At 34.9% G+C, this 26,587-nt stretch overlaps 1 protein-coding gene across 2 annotated transcripts; it reads left to right on the top strand.

Annotated features, from left to right (window-relative positions):
* Nucleotides 1-4,961: 4,961 nt before the first annotated feature.
* Nucleotides 4,962-17,886, top strand: LOC130625891 (uncharacterized). 2 transcript variants are annotated; one of them, XM_057441014.1, is made up of 10 exons: nt 4,962-5,220; nt 6,025-6,242; nt 7,012-7,147; nt 8,345-8,574; nt 9,082-9,179; nt 9,400-9,469; nt 10,372-10,537; nt 10,738-11,051; nt 12,610-12,699; nt 14,354-17,886. In XM_057441014.1, the coding sequence occupies exons 1-10, from the start codon at nt 4,983-4,985 to the stop codon at nt 14,819-14,821; spliced, it is 2,028 nt and encodes a 675-aa protein (XP_057296997.1). In that variant the 5' UTR covers nt 4,962-4,982; the 3' UTR covers nt 14,822-17,886. The 2 variants fall into 2 exon arrangements, with proteins under 2 accessions (XP_057296997.1, XP_057296998.1); XM_057441015.1 differs by lacking the exon at nt 12,610-12,699 and having other exon boundaries at nt 14,354-17,831.
* Nucleotides 17,887-26,587: the final 8,701 nt, after the last annotated feature.

The following is a 26,587-nucleotide window of genomic DNA, read 5'->3' as shown; positions in this document are numbered from 1 at the left end:
TGATTCTTGTGATTCTAATTGCATTTTTTTTCCCATTCAAATGATCTTAAAATGTCCTAAATATTTGTACGTGGTTTCCTGAATAATCGAAAAAGCATCTAAAAGTCCTTCTAAATTCTTTTAAATATTCCTAAATAATTAGTTGTAAAATGAGTGAAGACCATTTGTTCTTTACTTTCTGTTACGAAGTAATTTTCAACCAACGTTTCTATCAAACTTATTAAGCCGATTTACACAAGTATGGGTTAAATTGTCACGTTGTTTATAAAATAATGGACGCACACCTACTTTTTGTGTCTCTTTTTACTTATTGTGTATTATTTCAGTAATGTTTCGCATTCGAAGTGGTACTTACGTTTATTTCGTTTTATCTATTTGACTGATTGTTCTCTTGTGTACTTAAAAATACTGCTGGTTCTCTGTTGGTTACTTCAAAATACTGGTGGTTCTCTGTTGGTTACTTAAAAATACTGCTGGTTCTCTGGTGTTTACTTCAAAATACTGCCCGTTCTCTGTTGGTTACTTCGAAATACTGGTGGTTCTCTGTTGGTTACTTCAAAATACTGGTGGTTCTCTGTTGGTTACTTCAAAATACTGGTGGTTCTCTGTTGGTTACTTCAAAATACTGGTGGTTCTCTGGTGGTTACTTCAAAATACTGGTGGTTCTCTGGTGGTTACTTCAAAATACTGGTGGTTCTCTGTTGGTTACTTCGAAATACTGGTGGTTTTCTGGTGGTTACTTAAAAATACTGCTGGTTCTCTGGTGGTTACTTCAAAATACTGTGGGTTTTCTGGTTACTTCAAAATACTGGTGGTTCTCGTGGACAAATTGGTTTAAAAAGTGAAGACATTTATACATTGTCTAAGAGGGTCCTGTCACAATTGTGACTGCTCTAGAAAATTTTTGGAATTTAATACTCCAGATAAGCTAAACAGTGTTTAAATTCTAAAATTTTACTGCATTAAAATGAAGAAAATAGTGTTTTTGCAGCTATTATAAGCTGTCTTTAAACGTCTAAAAGTCAGACCCACCCCCTCTTCCATTTGATTAGCCCTAGCTTGGAAGTTCCACCCATTAGTTTTGCTTCCCTTCTGTTGGTTTTGTTACAATAAAGTTGTATAAAAAAGTCGTTTTTCACGAAAGCTAAAACTACTCGTGCCGCACTACACGCGCAACTTATATCATGTCTCACTTTTTGGACAACTGTGTTGTTAAATACAAAGTTGTCAGCCTCGTTGCTAGGGCGTTTTTACATCATAGCCTAAATATAGAAAAAATCTAAGAAGGACCTGGGGACGAGGCTAAGAAAATGTAACAAAAGTTAGAAAATAATCTTTCCTCGCTATAAAAAATTGATAACATGAAATTCCGTGGCTAAAAGTGTTTTAATATTGTCCTAATTACTTAATTTTTTGAAATCTTTATATTATTTATTTTAATTTTTATTTATTTTTATATTTATTTATTTTAATAAAACACTTGTAAGAAAAACTAATAAATTATATATTTGGCATGAGTTAAGGCAAGAAACATGAATTAAAGCTCACCTCTGGTTTCATTTGAAGAGCTTAAAAGGTTGTCTATGAAAATTAAAAAATAACAAGATTCATAGACAACTTTTCTAAGTTCCTACATATGAAGACAACTTGTTTATTTTGCAGAACATAAGCTTTAACATAAATGTCGCTTGCCTTAAAACAGAGGAATTGACGTGTATATTTTATTTTATAGGCATAATTTTCATAAAATATAAGCAATTATGTAAGCCACCTTTGCCAGGGAGTTTTCGCCGCAATTAAACTCATGGGAACGGCTATGTGTACTGGGAACGAGATTGTGTCTAAACAGTTCAGTCGCTATCAAGTTCATCGAAAAAGCAAAAGTGCCCTGGGAACGAGATTGTGTCTATGCAGTTCAGTCGCTATCAAATTCATAAACAGGCAAAAAGACCCTGCTAACGAAATTGTGTCTACAAAGTTCTGTCCTGAAGTAGATCTCGGTCATAAGATATCAAAATTTTGTTCGTCAAATTAGAATAGCTTAAGTTTTTTAAACCAGAAGACAAAAGAAGATAATTTTGCGTGGGATAATAGGCGGATGTTCATATATGGTAAATCTGTATATTTTATAACTATTGACTCATGCTTAAATTGAAAGAAAAAAATATACATACAGCAAGAATGCTTGCATCAGCATTAATTGTTCATTGGTTTATAAAAACGTAGTATAATTATTTTGTCCCTGATGATTGAATTAAAAATGTTATAGAAAAACTACTGTGAAACTATAAAAGAAAGCTATTTCAAGAACTATTATATTCTAATTCAACCTAAACTAGAAAGTCTTTAGGTAATGCTGCTAACAATGTCTTTCACATAATTTGGATGACGATTGGTAAGGTTGAGTTTTATGTCTGTAAAACTCCAATGCAAAATTTTATGTTTTGTGACAGAAAATAAAATTAGCGTTTTAGTGTCTTCTTTGGTTGGTTTTTATGAGTTGTTCTTATTCGTATGGTATGGTTAATAAAAGTATAGAACGTTTTTTTTATTTCTATGTTAATAATACTCGTATACTACCTGTTCATGAAGCCTGCGTACTACTTTATTTCGTGTCTATCGCAATGTAAATAATTTGCTGACGGGCAAACCCGTGGATTTTTGCACGGGATTAACGACTAGTATAGCCCGATTTTTTTCAACATGGTTGTTCCGCAGCTTTAATTTGGATTCCGGCAGAACCCGTTTTTTACCTGTTTTATTTTGAGCGCTTACGCGTAGTAGACCATTCATGAGGCTCGATTTTTACTAATAATCAATCCAAGTTGGAGTAAACATGCTACGGTCTGGGTACGCTGACGAAGGCATTTTTGGTTTGAAACGGATGGTGTCATTTTTGTATGTCTCCTTTTGACCCTTTTCTCTTCTAAATACTTTGTATCTATAGGAATATTTATTCTGTATGTTTTCACATGTCAAGATTAAAATATTGTCACGTTTCTTAGTAAGTAATATGAAGTTTTAACGACCTTTGGGTATTCCATCTTTATGGTTGGCTATTTTTCTTCCCCGGCGGTAACTATGTTACATTACCTGCTAGAGATACGTATAGCATTGTTCTAACTTATTTGCCGGTCAGACAAGCTAATTAGCGGTCTGTTGATGGTTTCAAATAGGTTAACAACACTATATTTAAACTTCGTCGGAACAAGGACTCCAAACTGCAATGTTATGATTACAAGTTTACAACGCTACCACTACACCATCTCCGCCATAAAACATCAATTTTATGATTTTCTCTACACCATCTCCGCAATAAAACATCAATTTTATGATTTTAGCTACACCATCTCCGCCATAAAACATCAATTTTATGATTTTAGCTACACCATCTTCGTCATAAAACATCAATTTTATGATTTTAGCTACGAACGAAGATTTTAACGTCAGATTGCTACACCTGGTGTTGTGCCTGCTATTAGCTTTACCTCTACCTAAAAAGTAAAATTAACCCAACCCAGCTTGGCTACAACAAAATTCTTAATAAATGATTCTTATGCTACATACAGTCACGTAGCTAGCTACACCTTTTACTGTAATATAAACTGTAAATGTCTACAGTTTTTTGACTTAAGGAGACAACAGTCCCAAATTGTGATACTTAGTTAAGGTTTTTTTTTACTCATAATTAATTTTGTAACAACAGGATTTTGTAAATATTCTACAAAATAAAATTTCTGAGTAATTGTTTTAGCTGGATGGGGTAATGGCGCTGTTTCCTGTATTTTTATTTAGAAGGAAATATTTAGCAATACGGATGGACGACATGGTTCACCTGTACTAAGCGCTCAGCCTGTTGAAGCCTAAAGTCCACTTCAATCTTTTAGCACTTCGGTTCAAGGCGCACACGTCAAAGTGCTTAATACTGCTCAATATTTAAAAGCGCTTTTGCACGCGCTGGTCGTTTTAGAGTCAAAATAATTTTCACTTTTAACAGAGGGCTGTGATCGCTGCAGTGAATATTGACGTAAGTTCATGATTTCGACCAATGGATTTGCTTAAATCGCCGTCATTTTGACTTTTTGCGCTAATTTCTGTTTCCAGTGGACATTGTCTTGGACGCACGACCGCATAGCGCTAAGTGCATCGCACTTTGCAATCGAAGTGAACTTCCGCATGTAATGACGGGCTGTTCCCTGTGTTTTTACTTAAACCGAGGTTGTGGTATAGTTTTTTAGAAAAGAATATTAAGCCTTACAGGTGTGCAACGTGGTTTACTCATACTAAGCGCTTATCCCGGTGTCACAATTAATTTTTGAACTTTTGCGGCAACTTATTATTAAATTATATTTAGAAAAAAAAATCCGGCTGACTGTCTTTGCTACAGCAGGGTAGCTATAAGTTAAAACTTGACATTCAACGTTGGAAAGCTTATCACTCCGAGCGCTTTACTGGATTTGCGACACACTGTATACTTACTCCTAAACTCTCGGCCTGGCGTTTAATTCCGTATCACATATTTAATTGTGGCTTAACCCGGCTAGTCTATATTATAACACTCGCTGTCTGTCTGTGATCTAATTTAAAAACCAAGGGGTTTTGTAATCGAAAATGTCATTATAATTGCACCTATAATTATAGTCATAACCCCCGTCTAAGCAAATTTCGTTACTTCATGTAAACAAATGAGCGACCTAACGTTGACTTCTTCGCGGGCCAATGGGTAGTATATAAAAATGCCTTAGTTTTAGCTTAGGCTGGTTGTAACTTTTTTTTTACTCTTTTTTACGAAGCATGAACATTGGTAAAAATAGGGAAGAAATGTTCAGAAATGTTTGCCTGTGTGCGTTCTTAATATTGTTTTTAATTTTTGGCAGAATCTCAGCCTTAACGTTCTTATAAACAAGGTTCTTATAAAGAATATGTAAGATTATATTAATAGCTTATTAACTTTTTTATAGCAACATTGACAATTAGAAAATATGATCGTGCGCATAATTTATGTGGTAGCCATTATTAATTTATGCAGCTGTCAATTTATAAAAGTAAAGAGACTCCGCGATGGCGATGAGTTTAATTCCAGCTCGACAAAGTGTACCTCTTACGGAGGAGTATTTAACGCTGACGTATGCAAGTGCAAGAACGTAAACAAACATGGCACCTTATTAACCAACCAAAATGGAAGAATTAGATGTGCGTACAATGAAGCTGGAGAAACAGGTTGGCTAACTTATTGTGTTTGTCTGAAATTATCACCAAGTTCTTATTACAGTAAAATATTCATATAACCAACAGCCTTCATAGCCGACACATTTCTACAATTGACACGTTTCTCAGGAATGGATGGAATGACGGTCAAACTCTCATAACAAAGACTTTATGTAGCGGACAGTTTCAAACAGGGACTCTCCATCGCAGACGGCGTTTCAAAGGTTCCAATATACATTACCCGTGAATCACTACAGCGGACACATTTAACAATAGGTCATATAAAACCATCTATGTAAGAAGTAATGACAGAAAATTCAGAATCTAAAAACAAATGGTATCATCAGATTAAAATCACAAACGACACAATACTTGCGCATTTTTTTGCAAAAATTCCTCATTTTAATTCCCAAAATTTCTCTATCTTAATTTCAAAAATTTCTTTTTTTTCCAAAATGAATTTCTAAATGACAACGAGATGACCTAATATAGCATAATGCCAAGTATAATTCCAAATATGAAGAATGGTATAATTAATTAAGGCTTAAATTACATTTCGTTCGTTCGTTCGTTCGTTCGTTCGTTCGTTCGTTCGTTCGTTCGTTCGTTCGTTCGTTCGTTCGTTCGTTCGTTCGTTCGTTCGTTCGTTCGTTCGTTCGTTCGTTCGTTCGTTCGTTCGTTCGTTCGTTCGTTCGTTCGTTCGTTCGTTCGTTCGTTCGTTCGTTCGTTCGTTCGTTCGTTCGTTCGTTCGTTCGTTCGTTCGTTCGTTCGTTCGTTCGTTCGTTCGTTTGTTTTTTCTTTTTCATTTTTCTATAGGTTGCAACATTCGTTTCCTGGAAGGACAAGTTATTAATTTTATCGACACAATTGCTCGAAGTCCTATTGGCAGCTTAAGCAGAGATGCATTGCAGCCCTTGTCACGTGTTCATTGTTCAAAAGTTGGACTGATTGACGTAGAACGGTGGGAAGGAAATTGGAGAAAATTTTCAGATCATAAAATGAAAATTATTTACAATGATCCATATCAACTTGATGTAAGCTGTTGGTTAATTTGATTCTAACTTTTTCCATTTTTATATGTGATATGCTTCATTTTATCTCAGTTGCCCTCTGCTGTTATGGTCTAAAAAAGTGCTAAAATCAGTCCTGACTTATAGTGCTAGGCCTAAAAATACTCCATTTAAAAAAAAATGGTCGTAGGAAAAGTAATGATCACTCAAGCTATGATTTTTTCGAAAAATATTTTCTCATCGATGATTTTCCCGACTAATTTTTGACAAAAAATCTGTACCAGCAAATTTACAGCTAGCTTTTAAAACAAAAACACTCTTTTTGTTTTTACTCGATTAAAATCCTCAGTATAAAAATGGCATTGTTTAGAACTACACGTTTATTGAAATAAGGATTGAACACAACTCAGAAATCAAACGTGTACACCACATCTCGATCCGCCATGTTACCGGGCTCCCTATGTTACGTCAGAATCGAAAAAATGTAAGAATTTATAAGCACTCTCACAAACAGTATTGCGGAGAATTTGGCTCACACTCCTTCCTAAAAACATTTCAAAGCATGACATTAAACGTCAAACTAAAACCTTCCCCTGTCCAAACGTGTAATTAACGTTTGGCGTACGCTTTCCGATTTGTGAGTTACTCGTAAAAACATACAGCTTCAAACTGGAAAAGTTTACTGGGGAAGCTAATGAAATTATTCTAGCGACAAAAATATTTCTTGACGAATTTTTCTTGATTGATAAGGTAACACTGTATTGGACATTTTCAACATTAAGTCACTTTTTAGTGGTCTGCGTCTCCTGTTCCAACATGGAGTCAAGATTTCCATGGTTACTTGTTCAAAATAAATATGCAATGTGATGTAATCAATGGAAGTAAATTATTGGATTGTGTTATGGTCAAGTTCTTTGGCAGTCAAACTTGTAAGTATAGCTATAGAAAAAGCTCGTTCCCAGGGCATTTTGTCTTCTTGATCGGTAATAACGGCTCATGAGCCACAAAACCCAGGGGACGAGGTTGGCAGTGGAGTTATTACCATACCTCAGGATATACATTTAGAGCTTTTAGGTGTTTAAGCTTCTAAGAAATGGTTTAGCTCATTTTATCTAAATCATTAAAAATCACCACTATCTTGGTTTTCGCTACCGGGCAAATCTTTAAAAAAAAGTGTATTTCGCGGAAATTAATCATCTCGAAGGGAACACATTAGGATTTTTTCGCGGAATTTGATTTTCGCAGCTGCTTGATTTGCAAAACAAATATTTTTGCGATCCATTAAGAATGCAAAAATCGAGGATATTTAAACATATTATTCTCAATAAGAAAAGTGCCTATAACATTTTACATTTAAATATTTCGTATAACATCGATTTTTAGGAATTGAAGGTATTATGAACGTCTTTGTCGTGCTAACGCTTAACATAATCAAACTTGAGATGGTACTTAAAAATTACATATGTTTACTTCAACATTTTTTGGACATGAAAAGAGAGAAAAAGTGAATGTTGACCTACCCTTTTAGTTTGTAACTGATTCCTCGCTGGGAATTAAGCCTTAATTTACTTAGATAGCACTTCTTTTTTGTGCAAAATTCGTATTATAAGAAATTTTCCCTTTAAATTAAAAAAGTAACCAGTGATGAACTCAACACACGCTAGTGCTCTTAAGGCCGGTTTTCAATAAAATCGTCCATGGTTGTAACTTTCAGGACTTCACAATATTCTTAATTTCTCTTCCATTAAAGATGGCACCGTTTTATTGGCTGCTAAAAAATTATTCGTCTACAAACCCTTGGAATTTAACTCGTATTAACTTCCAAAGCAGCCGATATAAAGCATTGCAACTGAAAAAAAATGTAATAACATTAATTGGATCAAAAAGTAGGCAGGTTGCAAATTAGTGGTGTGAAGCATTCAAAAGGGGCCTGAAATTTGCAGCCCAAGTTGACTATTGTTTGGTCCAAGTTGTAGCTATATGCAAGTGAACATAAAGTAGCTCTCAGAGTTAAAATTTAGAGAAAGGTTCGCCGGATTTAAACTATAAATTCTAACTACAACATCAAATGTTCTTTGAAGAAGAAAAGAGTACATTAGAATAACCTACCTTTTATGCCAACGTAGATGATATTGGGAATATTTCAAAAACAACAACAACAACAACAACAGCAAAAACAACAAGAATATCAACAACAACTAGGCCAACATCAAGAACAACTAAATCATCAAATACTCTACCGTCATCTACAAAAGCAACGACGACGTTGCCGCCGTCGTTTACGTCACAAACCTTACCGTCAACAGAAATGACGAAAACAAGACAAACGATGTTAGCGCCAACTACAAGTTCGAATGTAAGATTTCATTGTCATGCTATCTTTAGAATTCAAATCAACAAGCTTACCTCCTGCAAAAAAAAAAAAAAAAACAAGTTGCATTCACATAAAAGTTGTCTATGAATCTTTTTATTTTTTTGAAAAATGCTGATCGGTTGTCTGGATTTTATTTACTTAAAAATTTTGATAAATCTGCAAATTAATACATAATGTCATGTATTACAAAAATGGTGCATTTTAAGGGTTTCTTAAAGCATTTGGTGATGTAAATATGTCATTACCTATCCAATTTGATATTTTAAACATATTTACAGCCACAATAATATAAAGTTAGTTTGATTATCATTTATTAATCTCGGAAACCAATAAATATTTTAACAAAAGACAAAAATATTCACAGACAGGTTTAAAAGCTTTTTCGTATGAAACAAATGAGGTTCAAATGTAAAAACTTGTCGTCTTTTTGCCACGAGTCTTCTGCATACTGTAAACAAGAACTCTTTTCATGATTTATTTTCTGTTTAGGAGTCTAACAACGCGGCATTGTTCATTGGTATTGCTTGTGGCGCAAGTCTGCTCACGGCTATCATTGTGTTGTTGTATTGCACATGTTGCAAAAAAAGGTAACTTCTTGTATTTACGTACCTCCGCAAAAAAATTCCAAAAAAAGCTACAGCGAGAAAGATTTTATTTTTTCAAGTAAAAGTCAACAGGCAACAACTAAGAAATAGTAGAGCATAAAAAGAATGGAAACGTAAGAAGCATTGAGCCTGAACCCTGTTAAAAAAAACCTTTCCTTTGCTATAGTAAAAATCTGCACTTTGACTTCTTCTTCTCTTTAAGATGCAACAAGAAGGCAGAGATCGACACTGAAAACAACAGTAACAACAACATCGTCTTTCTTGATAACGAAGTAAGTTTTTCGTTACAACATTACTGTGGTCCAATTTCTTTCTATGTGTATAAGACTTCAAGACAAATAAAAAGTTTGAGACAAAAATAGCGTTGTAAAGGGCAAAGAAAAAACACTCAGTCATTAGCCTTGATAAATCTACTAAAACAAGCATATATGACTCGTTTATTGGTGGAAAGAATCTCCTTACAAAGCTGACACAAATAGAGTTGTATTGTAGTACTGACTGCCATTTATTTTTTCATATCATTTGTATTGTTTATATTATGCTGCAGAAATCAATGTAATTTAGGCATTACGTAAATATAGTAAACTAGTCGTTAGCCCGTGGAAAAATCCACGGGTGCGCCCGTCGCAGCTAAGCTACCATTTTTCGTGACAGACAGACAAACAGACAGACAGACAGACAGACAGACAGACAGACAGACAGACAGACAGACAGACAGACAGACAGACAGACAGACAGACAGACAGACAGACAGACAGACAGACAGACAGACAGACAGACAGACAGACAGACAGACAGACAGACAGACAGACAGACAGACAGACAGACAGACAGACAGACAGACAGACAGACAGACAGACAGACAGACAGACAGACAGACAGACAGACAGACAGACAGACAGACAGACAGACAGACAGACAGACAGACAGACAGACAGACAGACAGACAGACAGACAGACAGACAGACAGACAGACAGACAGACAGACAGACAGACAGACAGACAGACAGACAGACAGACAGACAGACAGACAGACAGACAGACAGACAGACAGACAGACAGACAGACAGGCTAAAATAAAAAAAACCCTAAAAGTTCAGCTACTGAGAAACACTAATTACCAACAATATAAGAGTGTGTCTAACGTCTTTGCAACTTCATCTTCTGTCTTTAGCATGAACTAATGGAACATAAAGTGCTGGAACATAAGGCGTCTGCTCCTAATGAGTACATGTGTCCACAGTCTGAATCCACTACTAATGTTTACCTCACCCCGAATATAGAATTAGAAAAATCTTATGCGGAACCAAACTTTGCTGTTGGTCGAAGCAAATTTTATGGTATGTGCTATAAAAATATTGTATGAATGCATGGATTGTGTATCTATACCGAGAAATATTATCAGAGGTCAAAAGTATAGACCGACCTTGCGAGATCGCTAACTTGATCTCATGCAAGAAGTAAAATTGACATATAAAACTTTTTTTATCCTGCCTTCAGGCCTATGTCCAGCAGTATAACTTCCGTTCATTCCTTTCAGGGCAAGAACCTGTTTCACCATATTACGTTACGAATATTTTACCGAAAAACAGAAGTCGCTTTCAAAAGTTTGCAGACAGTTTTAAATCGTCGTTACAGAAAAATTCAAGCTTAACTCACAACACGCTCTCACAGAAGCATTCATATATCGATCTGGATGCTCCAAATTCTTCCACATATACTCAGTCAACAAAAGAAAGCGAGGTCACCCCAGATCACAAGATTGTGGATAAATCTACGGTTTCTGATCGAATTAGTGAGACTAAAGACACTATTTCGCGGGAACTTGACAAGCCAGAAGCGAGCCTTGATCAGGTAACTTTTTATACGAAATCGGTTTGTAGAAAACGTGGTGTTAAAAGTAAAGTACAATTACACGCGCTTTAAAGTGGTACACCTAGAAAAAAACTATATCGCAGTGGACTGTCTTTTCTGAAAATACTTGATGAGGATATCATAGTACGTGACGGTACGACAAAATTAAGTCAAAAATTTTATTGATTGGTTGCCATGGTTACCTGTTGATAGGAGAAGTATAAATACATTTTGCTGCTCGACGCCTAACCAAATAACTGAATAACATGCGTTATTTCAAGCGCCTTTTTGGCCGCTTTTGTTCCTCAAGGGTCACTCACGTGTATGGATTGAGCGAAGCGCAGTTTCGCAAGGCTGACTCGTCTTCCAGAGAACTGATGCGGTATTTTTTGGACGACAAAAAAGCTAAAATAGGGAGAAACAGGCAATATCTTGACAAAATAACTGAAAGACAAAACTTCGATTTGAAAATCGGTTTCATTTAAACACTAGGTGGTACTAATGCCTGCATCCACACAAAAAATTGTAAAGCGTGGGTGCTTCGATCTTGAGAATTCGAGTGGATTCCGAGCTTAAACGGCAAAAAACTTGTTTAAAGATTATTTTATAGACATTCTTGACTTGATGCGAAAATGTTTCCTATGGGCGTGGCTATGCCCATATATTTGCGGTTGGTTGGAAAAAGTGGCAGAATGTGCAATAAAAACTATTCTAAGATGAATTTGCTGTCAGAAAACAGCTAAATGACAATTCTTGAAATTAGATATTTTTTCTAGGAAACCACCTTAATATAAAACAAAAAGCCACTTCTTGTATTCTTGTATAAAACGTAAACTTCTTCTCGATCCTTTTTTTCACTGATTTATTCGATCATTATTAATACTGTCATTTTCTTTCTAATATACTTCGTATAATTGAATTTAACATAACGTGCGCAAAAATAATATCACCTTACGCGTGAAAAAGCATGACCAAAATTTGTACAGACCAACAATTCTCACCTTTTTTTATCGCCTTTTTCCGGTTTTCGAGCATAATTTCTTCTTAAAACAATAGAATATCGACGTTGAATATTTTGTTGAAGATATTATTTCGGTTTGTCTGTTCGGTATTCATATTACTGTGGAAAGTTTATCATTTCTTGAACATAATAGTTTAGTAGGCGACGTTTCGGGAGATCCTTCTCCCATCATCGGACAAAGTAAAATGATGTTGAGCATGTACTTATATAATTACAGAGGATTGAAATGCAATGTTTCATTAAACTACAGAAGCGATAAAAAGAGTACTTGTAATAAATATTCCATTACTTTGGCACGAAAATGTAGAAATCGCGAAGGTGGAACCCTGAAAAGAAAGATCACACGTGAAAAATCAGCTTTATAAGGACGCTACTTCAAATTTCTCTTTCATGCCGCACGTAGTTCAGTGGGTTCGTCTGGAGCTCCTATTTCTGAAGACCAAGAATCGAATCTCTTCGTTAGTGACGCACAAAGTAGCTCTCATTCAATTTGATTTTTCAGTAACAGAAGGTACCTTATTTATTGCTATTCTTTAGAAATTACCTTTAAATCATTCAGAGCAGTCTTTTGATGACAACGATGATGAAGTGGAATATGATTTGCCAAACAGTGAAGAAATTAAACAGGTTTGAAAAAGTTTAGCTATCTATACCATTTTGTCCTTTTAGCAAACGTATGTTGAAGTCAATTTTAGACCAACGGTTTGTTGAAGTAGCGCTTCAGTAAAAACGAATTTTTATAATTTTTGCTATCTAATCCAGTATTAAGAAGTCTACAATAAAATATTTTTTTACTACTCAAAATTTGTTGCTATAATTAGATAGCTTGCTTAAAGCTCTCTTCAATACCGAACTGTGTAGAAACGTACGGCACTAATCATTTCGCCACCGGCGACACATCCTTTGAACAAGCAATCTTTCATTCTCTTTCATTTGAACATTTTCTCCGCTTTGGTCCTCAATTTCTGCTTCTTATTATCCTCGCAGCTTTTTTTTTCTCTGCTACTCTCAGTTGAAACGTTATTTAGTAAGAAGACTCAAAATACTGATACAAAGCTGCGTCATGGGTTTCATAAATAGTCAATTGAAATAATAGGCCAAAAAAATGAAAATGGCCAAGAAAGAAGATGAAAATATCTGTAAAAAAATGGTGATGGGTAAATAAAATCGGCAAAAATGTATGGTTAGATAAAAGAAAATTGGCAAACATGGTCTTATTACCGATGAAGCAGCAACTTGTATTTCAGCTTCCGTGTAGAATCGTGTGAAGAAAGTTCTTGCAAAAAAACCTGCAAAGAAACCTTTCATCTATAATGTAAATGCCCGAAGTGCGTAAGCCATAATGGTAACCACAAGTAGCGATTTTTACCAAGGATTTTTCAACCAGTTAAAGACTGGTTAAAATAAAATCTTCTTATTTTTAATGTATTACGTTATCATACATTGTTAGTATCACATGTTGCATAGTTCTAAATGCTACGTTTCGCCGCTTTGCTCTGTATTTTTCTTAGCTAGAAAGGGTAGCCACATACCAGACACTAAACTAAAAACGTACTGTATCTCACATTGACATGGAATATATACGCAGTCGGAAAAAGAGAATAGATGAGTTCGCCGTCGCATAAAGCAGGCATACGCTTCCTAGGTTGTTTGAATGGGGTGAAAGAAGGAAATTGTTGAGCTTGTATTTGCTTTTACGGGTGCGCCCACTGGGTAAAGAATAATAATTGGTACAACATAAAGCCATGTACATCTTTAAAAAATCCGCTAAACCATTTTTCCAACCCGACGCTATCTTGTGAGTTCTTTTTTCATCAAACGTTTTGCTTGTCCATTTTTTATTAATATACTTTTAACAACCAAAACCCCAGGAATTTAATATCTTACAAGGTTTCACTCTAGAATCGAAAAACTATTTATTCTTGCCAAAAATTTCCTAAAAGATTTATTCGCGAAAGTTAATAACCATAATTTCGCCGTTATTTTGATACATTACGTTCAAGTATAATTTTTAAACGCAAGTAATCAATGACGCGCCGCGATGCGTTTTGACCAGACGCATGCGCACTTTCTGTTCGCCTAATGTCGCTGTGAAAAGTTTGATTATCTTCATGCCGCACGTAGTGTAGTGGGCTCGTCTGTGGCTCCCAGTTCTGGGGACCGCGGATCGAATCCCGCTCACTGCTGTTAGTGATGAACAAAGTAGTTATTCTTCAATATAACTTCATGTTTGTTGAACAAAAAGATGTAAAACATTTAATGCGTGATATTCTTGTGTTAGGAACTCACTGACAACTTTTTTCTCGATATCGAAGACACTGGCGATGGTGACTCTGATTGGAGTGAACATGACATCACAGAGGCGAAAAAGAATAGTGGACAGGAAGAAGAAAAAGAAGAAAAGAGAAATAAGAACGAAACTATTGAGGAAGGACTAAGTAAAGAAGATAAGAAATCAAATCAAGTTGAGGAAAAAGGTGAAGAAGTACAAGACAAACAGCAGAAACCGATGCCAATGCCAAGACCTTTGTATAGACCAGTGACAAAATCAGTACCTAAACCATCCCCAAGACGCAAGTCTACACAAGAAACTCAAAAGGTAACCAATCAGGATGATGATTCCCAACCATCTTCTGCCATCCAGGAAGAGACTAATACTAACTTTCTAAATACATCAGAAGAACAATATCAAACGCTTGGAACTCGTTCCTTGCAGCGGTATCAATCTTTAAATAAATTCGTAAAATAAACATCGACCGCTTTGACTTGCTTAATCTTTTATACTTTTTTATTATTACTTCTAAAATACTATTCTAAAAGGGCTGCAACCAGGTAGCTTTCATTTTTTTTTAATTGGTCAACTGTTTATGTTAAAAAATTGCTGAATGTGGTACCACCTTTTATACTCATTTTCTGTATTGCTTCAAAAGTAATATTATAAAGTGTGGCAATATAGAAAACCAGTTTACATACAAAACTTACGTACAAGAAATCTAATCTACTTTGAACTTAATTATATGAGGTGAGTTGGCTCGCTGTTGGCCCTGTTTGCGGGACAAGTTGTTTGAAAAGATTGCATATTATATGGGAAAATTCAACCCGGGATAAGACCTACGCTGCCGGATTGAACAAAAATGCGCGTAATTTTTTAAAAATGGCGGATGGAAGATGTAAACAAACAAGCGCAAGTAAATCAAAATTCTAAATCAAAGTTCTATAGTCTAATTAAATTTCTAGTCTGCTGCTTCGCTCGCCATTATTGTTTTTATTTCGTTTTGGATCGCAATGCGCATGCTCTTCTTTTTCAACCCGGCGTCAGGTTCGGCAAAGTGATATTATATGAACCAAGTCAACCCACTAACCTAATCCGGGTTGAAGAAAACGAGGCAGGTTGACTCACCTCATATAATGTCAAATATTTTTTAGTACTGATCTGCCATTATGCCGAGCTGTTTAATTTTGTGGCGAGCCAACACCTAGCCAACTCGCCTCATACAATGAGGCTCGTACACGATCTTTTTTATAAGCAACTGAACTCGATTTAAGCAACTCTTTAAACTTTAAAAATCAAAACACTTAAAAGAAAGAACTAAAACTCGCAGAAAAATAAAACTTCAATGATTTCTTCCTTAAACGAACTAGGTGAGGATAGAAATATTTTTGATGTTTTTTTTAATTAATCCGTTGTTTCTTGGCTTCAAAAGAGTTCTTCTCGTATTTTCCTGAATAAAATTACACAACCATAAAGCAACTTTAGATCTAGACATTAGCCGAAAAACAAGCAACTTGAACTGTTACTAAAATTTTAAGTTGTTTATAAAAAAAAATGTGTATAATGACCAGCAGCGAAAACACGTGTTCTCAGAAAGATGATGACGTTATACCAAAATTGCTGAGATCAGCAAAATTTTATCTCCATCAATCAATTTCCTTTACGCTAAATTATATTCCTGCCGAGTTGTACCAACATAGCTAAAGCCATTTAAAATTTATTTAAGTTGGTTAAAGCCATTCCCAAAGATATTTGATACCAAAAATGCCCATTGTAAATAGGTTTCAAATATAATTTTAATTTTACGTTGTAAATATGTAAGTAGGTTTTTTTAGTCACTGAATTATTTTTATATAACGCTGTAAAACTTTGTTCATAACTTATAAATATAATTGTGTTTGCACTGTTATGTTAAAACTTGAATAATCAATTCTGGAGATCAAATGTTGAAGTGTTGTAAAGTTGTCCGAGCGGATATAAAACAGAAATTTGGAAGTATTATTGACAGGGAGTCTTGAAAATTGAAAATGCCTATTTAACCATCTGAACACCTTTGACTGAAACATCGTTCAACTGATTTGTTGATATTACTCTGATTTCTCCGACACAAATGATTGCTTTTTTTTTAAGGCAACGGGGAGTATTTTCGCAAAATATAGGGGTCTCTTATGGAAAAAGAAATCACCAACGTTTAATAATATCTCGATAAATTTAGCTAAAATTCATTTCATTTTTGTTTTTTTGTTATCATAATACGATGTTTTTTGAAAATAATTTTTTTTCAGGGAGCTCATATAGCAAAAGTTTTGCTAAAAATTCCTCATTTTGATTGTCTTTTGCTGTTGTTAAACTTGAATCAACCCTATTTTTGATTTAAATTCCATATTTCTGCTAGCCAACTATCCGATCTTATTAAGTTCACATGTTTAAACCTTGTTCTATTTTGTGCTAAAAAAAACCATTTTTACCACAGTATTTTGCAGTTATTGATCCTTAGGGTGATGATACACGATCCAATTAATCAAATTCGATTTATCGAAATTATATTGAGCATTAAAATAAAATCTAAACTTGACAGGTGATACACAAGAACAGATTTTTGATATTTTCCTTTCGATAAAATGTCTTAGAGCGAAGACAGAGTTGGACTCGCTGCTGTTGGAGTTATTATTTCGGCAAATAAAAATTTAACAAAACGTTAGAAACCGTCGTATGTGGACGAAAAGACCTGGCTGGAGAAAAGACTCAATTTTAGAGTGTGTTATATGTTATTAAACGAATTTCTGTTAGAGGGAGATTATTTCAAATTTTCTTTGAATGTCTTCTGTAATAAGCTACAGAGCGCTTCTTCCAACATCCATTCACTGATATCTTTTTTTGAAGACATGATGTTTTTAAGCGTCCTCTAGTAATGTCTATTTTTTATATAGAAACTCCACTTTTCTAAAAGCACATTTGATGTACAGATTTTAAGCATTTTAATTCGTTAAAAGAACCTCTATTATTCTTATTACTATTATTTACACAGGATAGATTCAGTTTCTATAGGAACTGTTATCAATAAGAGTCCTGCGAAGGGAGTCCTACTGCATTTAAAGCTCCCATTTGAGCTACAGAAGGCATGAAAGCACAACACCCGCTAAACTCAACAACCGCCTAAGATATCAATCCTATTCTCATGCTGAGCATTCAGCAAAAAGGATCGAATTACACTCGGTCGGGGTTTGAACCCAAGACCTTCCGCACTGGAGGCGAACGCTCTACCACAAGGCCACCAGTCGGTTTTCATATTGACGATAACGATTGGAGGTCACGCATTTCGATTAATCGAAAAAGTTAAACCGCTAGGGTTAGGGTCTGACGGTTTAAAAATCGAATTCGACAAATATTAACATGGCGAAAGCACATGATTTTTACATGATACACGATCCAATTTGTCAAATTCAACAAATCGAATTCGATTAATCGAATCGTGTATCACTGTCTTAAGTCACGCATATTTTGAAATCTTACTTACAGTAGTTGTCGATCCAGTTTACTAAAAATACACGTACTTTAATTTTTGAATAAGTTCAAGGCGGATTCAGATAAAACAATAGTAACTTTAAGCATGTAAAGTGAAATATTTTGAATTCACTGTAGCTATACATTTGATAACAAATAAAATTATTATCTAGATTCATTTTCTTCTTCGTCGTACCAGCAATGTTGATGTTGAACTGAAATAAGAAAATAATTTATTTTCAGACATTATAATTTAATACTGTATAAAACCGTAAATACATCTAGGGAATTATAATGGTCTCAATATAGTACATACAAACTTACACCTTCATTTTCACACTCGTCACGACAATTTTGCATGCAGCAACACATTTCAAGCCAAATCTTTTACAAAAACAATGAGCGGTTACACAACTTGTTTCACTCTGATATCGAACGAACGTCAATAAGCCTTGTGGAGCAGCAGGTTCAGTCGGTGTGAAAAATCCTTTATTCAATATCCAGCTACATTTTAACTTATCGACAAAAAACTGGTCAAACGTGTCCCAAACCAAGACTTGAATTTAAACACGTGAAATGTGCCATTGACATCCAATGTCCTCGCAATGTGCTCCACATCAGAAATCCATGGAACAAATGAACCACAGGAAATACAAATCTTGACAAATTGGCCTTCAACAATTTCGAACCTGAGGAGTGATCACGTTCAGCTGCAATTCCAAAGAGAAACGGCGCTTGTAAACTTTTTTTTACATGCTTTAATTATGCTATGGCCAATAGCTGTTTCTTTCAGCTTGTTAGGGACTAAAATCTCCAAAAAAGTTTTCAAAGTCTCACGAGAAAACATTGTAAAAATCACTTTTCAGTTAAACAACAATACTGATCTTCCTGTCTCTAGCTTGTGCACACACTTTCCTTCAGATTCACAACCGATAACACATTTTACCATATTCTAAAGAAAAGTGCCAAGTAACCTTAGACTATGAACCGGAACCACAGATAAGAGCCTCTCTATATTTTATATTCATTGCAGTAAGGGAGAGTTTTAAATTTCTAAAAACTTTCAATATAACTACGGAAAACACAGAAAAATCATAAAGGCTCTTACCTGTCTATATCCACAAGTCAAATCAAATCTACAACCAATATGAAATACGTTATTATATCACTAAAAAGAAGCAAATGAATATGCGTAAAAAACAAAGTATCAATTGAAACCACAATTCTTTTTTTCAAAATAAATATTTAAGTGTTTGGATTCGAAAAAGATCCGAAAAACAATGTCATGTGATTATTACGAAGAATGTCATTTTTCAATAGCAAAAAAGATTTTTGTAACAAACGATCCGCCGTTTTTAATTTTTTATGCCTTTACGAGACGGTAAAATTAAAACATGTATACACTCCAATTAGCGGATACCATCGGTGTCCGCCTGTTGGAAAGTTTTACATTTTAAATGAGGGAGCCAAATCTGATCCCCATGTCAATGAGGGAGTAAGGAATAGTTAACTTAGAGATTTAATCTATGTTGACCAACGGAGTAATCAGGGAGGTCAACCCAGTACCAGGTCAGTTTCTATCAACAATTTTTGTTCAGCCCAAAAAAGAAGAGAATTTCAACCTATAATAAATCTGAAGCAGCTAAACGAGAAAATGCCATACATTCACTTCAAAATGAAGGTTTAATTTACTGACTCAAGGGAATTTCATGATCAAAATAAATATGAGAAACGCTTATACCAATTCACCCGACTTCGCAAAAATATCTGAGATTACAGTGGAAACAAAAATTGTGCCAAATACTGGTCCTCGCTTTTGGCCTAGGCCCATGTCCCCGAATTTTCACAAAATTAATGAAAGTCCCAGTAACAGTATTCAGACGTCTAATGATCTAATAATTGCATATATAGATGCTTTACTATTGATTGGCAAAAGATGGGAGGAAGCCCCGAACGCCAGAGACTCTGTAATATTGCTTTTGACAAATCTAGGTTTTGCAATACATTGAGAAAAATCTGTTTTGGAACCCACACAAACAATGGAGTTTCTAGGAATGATGATCAACAGCAGGGAGATGGGAATCACTCTTGCATATAAAAAAATCAGAAATTTGTCTGCCTTTAAAGGATTTAGCAAGTCTCATAGGGAAATTATATGAAACGCAACCAGCGATAGCATCAGCTCCTCTACAACTATGGTTTTTGCAACAGGACCTTATGAACGGTCACCGCACAAAAAAGAATTACAACTGGATAATACCATTTTCTCAGGAAGGGAGTTTGGAACTGACGTGGTGGGTAAACAATATGAAACTGCGAAAGGGAAAACCAGTATGTAAAGGTCCCCCGGATATGGTAATGTTTTCGGACGTGTCGTCCCAAATAGGGTGGGGAGCAGCTTAGCGAATGGAGTGTCAACAGGAGGCACCTGGACTCTTCAGGAAAAAGCTTAATACCACATCAACGAACGGGAGCCTTTCAAACAAATTTTAGCAAATGATTGATAAATGGTTAAAGATTATATTCTAAAAAGTGTTTAATTAATTGTTGTTTTCTGCTATTTATCCTGACGATCTCTAGTCTCTCCTTAATGGAGGAAAGAGTTTCCTTTCCTTTCTATTGAGTTCGTTAAGTTCTATAAGCTCGTCAAGCATTGTTAGCGTTGTGGCAATAGAAACTTTTTTTAATCATATAATAATCACCATCTTCTCATCGTCATCAGATGAAAACTCTTCTATTTTCCAGACTCTTTTCGAATATATTCATCTACACATTTTTCTAGGGGGCTTACTTTCCAATCTACCTTATCTGAGTTGATTACACGTACTGAAACACATGTTTCGATGTCGGATGCCCTGAAACCATCCAGTTCTGGACGATTCAAAGATTGTTTGATGTTCATTGCTTCCTCTTTTAGGGGGTATTCAAACTCAAGTTGCCATGGTTAACGTCGAATCGACGTTGAGGGGGGTGTGTCTAAAAACTGACGTTTGTCATGTGGCAGTTTTATAAAAAAAATTTTTTTCAAGTAAATCCATATTCATTCAGTCTTTCGACTATTAGACAACGACGCAAAACCACACCCAATCACATTTTCGAAGAAATGCAGTCTCATCCAAAAAGTGGGATAATTTACAGAATAGTAATAAATAGTTTTAAACTAAACTCCGCTCACGTATTCAAAATTTTCATATTCAGAGAATGAGGCTTTAATATAATTTGTTGACTAATATCCAAACTCAACCTTAAAAATAACAGGTTGTGCAGCAATGATGGTTTCCAGCTATTAAGGTACCGCATGTTTTATAGTTCCGCATATTATTCCCCTCACCTAAAGAAGAACTATCGCGCTTCCCATATTATGTATTCCGCGCTCCGTAGGTATGTTTTGTAAATTAAGCGCCGCGAATATGAGAAGTTCTTGCAAACTTTTTTGATACGAATTCATCATTCGGAATTATTCGCCATTTGAAATTCCTAAAACGTGAGCGTTGGAATAAAAAGAAAAGCTAATTTCTATATTTGTTCTGTCATTTCTTGGAAAGTTTTTTAGATATAAGTTTTGGATTCAAATTTGTGCTTGTTCATGTAAGTGTTTACATTAGAGTACGTAAAACAACTTTCATTAAGGCTTTTTAATTTTCAATATTTTTATGATATTGCAGCTGCTTTACCCATACACGCATTTTTCTCTCCCAGACTTGAAGTCATTATTTTATTTAGTTTTTAATTTTTTTTTTAGCCTAAATTATACAATTTATTAAATATATTTTACTGGTTTGTTTATAGCTTTATGGGAAAATGGCACAAGCTCCGGCCAAAGAGAAAATCGATCTTTTTATCGCATGCCCAAAACTAGTTATGAACAATTTATCAATAAGAAATGTGTTGAAAAAAAGAGGTTTTCAAAAGTAAAAAAAATTATCGCTAGGGAGAACGCGTAAACCGCAGAAAACCCACACATCGGTTTCTTCTTTAAAACAAAGCGTGATACAAGTACTCCTAAGCGACAGGAACCCAGAACATTAGAAACTAAACATGACCAAGCAACATTAGAACCTCATCTTCTTAAACGCACTTTTAATCCAAGTACTACTATATTATGGAGCTTTACACAGAGAATACAAGTAATGTCTTTCATATTATATGATCAACTCTAGATAGAGAAATACAGGTTTATATACAAACACGTGACACACTATAAAACACAGACTCACGAACCACAGTACTAAACATAGAACATAACAACTACAATTTACAATCGTAAAGCTTTTTGAACGAAAAGGAAATTGAACTGTTAAAAGGATTTTTCGCCAGATTGAAATCCCATTTGTTGATTTTTTTACAGAAGACATAAAAAACGACCAAAAACTTCTAGATTGGGACTAATTCCACCGGCTTAAACTTCAGTACGAGGGAGGTAAAACAAGGGATAAAGAAACAGAATTGAGTAAAAGCTTGCTAGTATTGATATTTGTTCAAGTACACGCACAACGGACTTTCTTACTCCTTTTCAACTTTTACAAACATACTTAAGGTATGTACCCGGACTTGTGAACCTGGCAGTTGCTTTACACGTGTTACGGGATCCTAACACTCAGCCTTACACAGGTGATTGATGCTTAGGACCAGCCTCGGTCAGGACCAGCCTGAAGTTACTGGGTTTATACACGTTGGCGTAAAACCACGAAGACATAATTATTCTTACAAGAATAACCATGGGTACAGCAGGATCGTTAACCCTGTAGACAAAGTGAGCAATATATATCTAAATGTTGCATGGTAAGTGCGACCACGATATATTTCAGCACGCTTTTTTCAATGAAGGTTCGATACGAGCTTTATTTAAAACAAGAAATATGTTGAATGGATGTCCTGGATATGTGCTATGTTTATTTGTTTTTATTTTGTATCAAATTTTGTACTTCAAAGTTAGCTTTATGATTGTAAGGATATTAATTTGTTTTTTTAATGAACTGGATGAGTTCTTTTGCTAAGCAAATGTAGGAACACGACTGGCAGTCTTCGTTTTATGTATCCTCTCTTGAAGAGGAACAAAAACAGGTATCACATGTTACGGTTGAAGTGGTAGTCACCCTAGACATATAGTCAGCGCGTGAGGAAGAGCCTTTTAATTCATCCAAAACTGTATGGAGATTTCAGGAACATCTTGCTGTGTGTTGTAGTTAAAAGCAGTGTATTGTTCTGATATTATCCTTTTTAAAGCCCAAAGAAAGTTTGATGGGTCGATGTCGGATGAAGAACGTTTCAGCATAGACATATTAAGTACGACAGCCCTTGAAATTGGAGAGAGAGACCCAGACGGCCATTGAGAGCACAACAACGGACACACACTCAGAATTGGCAAGATCGCATTTGCATAGCAAGTGTTGCCTTTGTTAATAAAGCCTGGTCTTCTCGCAGATCTTTGATTTAAAGGATTTTGGTACGGTTTGGTGGAATGTGAAATTCGGTTGTTAATGTTGTTTGAGTGATGGTTATTGATTTTGAGGTCGTTTTTTGTTGGTGCTTTTACAGGGGGTGGTATCGTTGGACCATTCTATAGTGTTCCTTGCTAACTAAATACAGAAAGAGGTTTCCATGCTTTTGTGGCTTAGATGTTTAGCTGTGCGAGTGGTTAGTGAGTTTGGAAACCCGAGACGCTTTGAGGAGTAGGTGACAGTGTTCGCACAATACCCTCTAGCTCCTACTTCCATGGCGAAGAAATCGACAGACCAACCGTTTGTTGCAATGACATTCACTAAGGATGAATATTTTGTTGTTTTGGTGAAATGCCAACTGTCCATATTTTCCTCGCATGGACATGTTAGTTCTATAAGTATTACACTTTTATGGCAGTTGGAGAATATAATTACATCTGGTCTTAATGAGGTAATTGCAATATGACCAGGAAAAGAATATGAGTTGTTTAGGTCGGATTCGACCTTCCGATCAGAGGCAAGATGTAAAATGCCTGTTGGCAAACTTTTTTCTTTTGGCAGGTGCCTGGCCAGATTTTACAAAGATCTGTTTGGTGATGCGCTTTGGTGCGGTTGCTGGAATATCTGAAATGAAGGCATTTATTGACTCCACCAGAGTTTTTAACACAGTATCATGTCGGAAGGTAATATTTTAATAAATAAATGCGCCTAGAACATGGGATGTTGTGCAGACTACCTTACCGTATAAATGACAGTTAGCTTCTATGGTAATGTGCCAGCGTTTCAAGTTAGATGGGGATGGTAAAACATCGAACGTAGAAGCTAGGCAGAAAGAAAGTAAATTTGGAGGCATGGCAAGGATGGAGCACCACGAGAGGTCTTGCTTTACGTATTTCTCCCATCTTGTCCATTGACCCTGTACTTGCATGGCACTGCTTTGTTGCGGGTACTGCAGGGTGCTTAATACTGCCAAGTCCGCTTTTTCCAAATTGAGTGTAACCCTTGATTTTTTTAAAGTGGAGTTCTGATTCAGCTATTTGAGCTGCGTTAGCAGTAGCATTGTTTTCCCTAAAAATTTGAAAACACTATGTACTAGCTTGAATAATCACTTTGTTTAATGAAATGCAGCTTTTTATATAGCACAGTAGGTACATAATTGGTACAAACCTTGTTTTTGAAGTTTTACTTATTGATTGTTTTAAATCCGAAGTCTTTTTAGAGTTATCACCATTTTCAGTGCTATTTAGTGGACCTCCAAAAGATTCATTCACTGTAACAGCGGAAGACATATTTTTCTCGGTTAAAACAGAGCTGACATCATTGCTTGTTTCCACATTACTTTCATCTTGTTCAATAATGATCTGCAACCTAATATTAATAAAGTGTTGTTAATTTGAAAACTTTTATAAAACTTTTATAAAAGACGAAACGGTTTTTGTAGATGTGCTGGCGCAAAACACTTTGTAGCAGTCACATACAGATAGGAGGTGATTGCTAAAAGTCAACAAATTCTTCAAAAGAATCTTTATAATATTGAAGGCGAAAATTTTTTTGAAACTTTGGACATTTGCTAAATGAAAATTCAATTTTCTGATGCAGTTCTTCAAAGGTAGTAACACCAATTGTAACTGTTATCAATTTTTTGGAAATTTTTGAGTGCAACTCTGAATTTTTCTTCCATTATTGTTTTCTTTTACTAAAATAAATAAATTAGAAATATGCATGACACTCACAGACTATGAGAGACTACAAGAATACTTCAAATATTGATACTAATTTTTGTGCAAAAAAAAAGGAAGTTAACATGCGCAAAAATATAATTATATATACAGCTTACATTAAAGAAACACATCTATATTTTATTTGCTATTGCACAAATAATTTTTTTCACTGCGCAAAAATTAATACATGAACAATTAGTACAAGATTCATACAATATTCGTAAACAATACAATATTTAATAATATTTAATAAAAAGAACAATATACAAGCACACTCTGGTTAAATAGACACATTGATTTGTACATAATATCTAAAAATTATATGGTCAACATTTTCGTAACTATATAATGCAAGTGAGTGATAATGCAGTAAGTCCTTCATCAAGATCAATTCATTATTGTCGCTCGGTTGAACAGAGTATGCATGAATATGACTATTGTAAGCATTCATGTCCAGGATATTGCATAGCAAAATAACAGAATCATTGACAATAAATACTTTCAATATTTTTCCGAACGCATATTCATCCTCCTGGAAACGAATAATGACAGCTTCATCCTCAGTAATCGTTGAACTTCATATTTGACTGACTTTGCAACAGTAAACACAAAATCTTCATTAATATCTAAGTTTCGAAATAACTTTTTTTCAGATTCAACGAAATGAAATCTCACTGGAACCAATCACTTCTAAATTTGCATGCACAAGAAGGGAATCTTCTTTTAAGGATAGGTATGAAAACATTTGATGTTTTTTTGCCAAACTCAAACACAATTTTTTCCTATTTTTATTATTGTTCAAGAACTGTTTTAGTTGCACATTTTTCGACCCAAATCGCCATGTTTTATAAAGTGGACCAAATTTCTTAATCATATCTGGATAATGTTGCAAAAAATGACATTTTGGTGTGAGAATATTTTGGGGATAACACTGTAGATAATCTTCTAAAAAGTCATCTATTAAGTGTGATAAAATTAAAAGTTCTGGTGATGGTGCCCCTAAGCGATCTACAACGTCACGAAATAGAATAAATTTTTTTAAACACTTATCATCCAAAGGTAATTTTCTCCAAAAAAGAAGGGTAGAAGACGCAAAAAGTATCACATTTCAATGGCAGTTTGTTTCACCTTCAACTGGGACGCAGGCCGATCTTGTATCACTTGTGGTTTACTTTTTTTGTCAACATGAGAATACGGATAAGTTATTATTGCTTTATTTAATTCTAACAATGAAATGTATTTTTTATCCATTAGATACAAAATTAAATCCACTGTCAGATCCTTTGCGAAACCTTCTAGAACATCGTGGGCAAAATCTGGTGGTAAACCATCAATGACATTAAAATAGTTAAGCGAATTCAGACACGAATCACATGCAATACCATATGTGGAAGACAGTGAAGGATCAATACTAATATTTTCAATGTGGTTATTGAACATTTATTTTGTCCTTAGTTTTGATCAAATTCTAATATCAGTCAACGATATTCTTTCGGCCATGCAAAATCGACAAAAGAAACAGTCCCATAAAATATGTGTGTCATACCACTAAGACAAATTTCAAGGCCTAAAGTTTC

This window comes from Hydractinia symbiolongicarpus, chromosome 14 (assembly GCF_029227915.1).
Source record: "Hydractinia symbiolongicarpus strain clone_291-10 chromosome 14, HSymV2.1, whole genome shotgun sequence".
Taxonomy (NCBI): Eukaryota; Metazoa; Cnidaria; class Hydrozoa; order Anthoathecata; family Hydractiniidae; genus Hydractinia; species Hydractinia symbiolongicarpus.
This window is presented reverse-complemented; position numbering and strand designations above follow the sequence as displayed.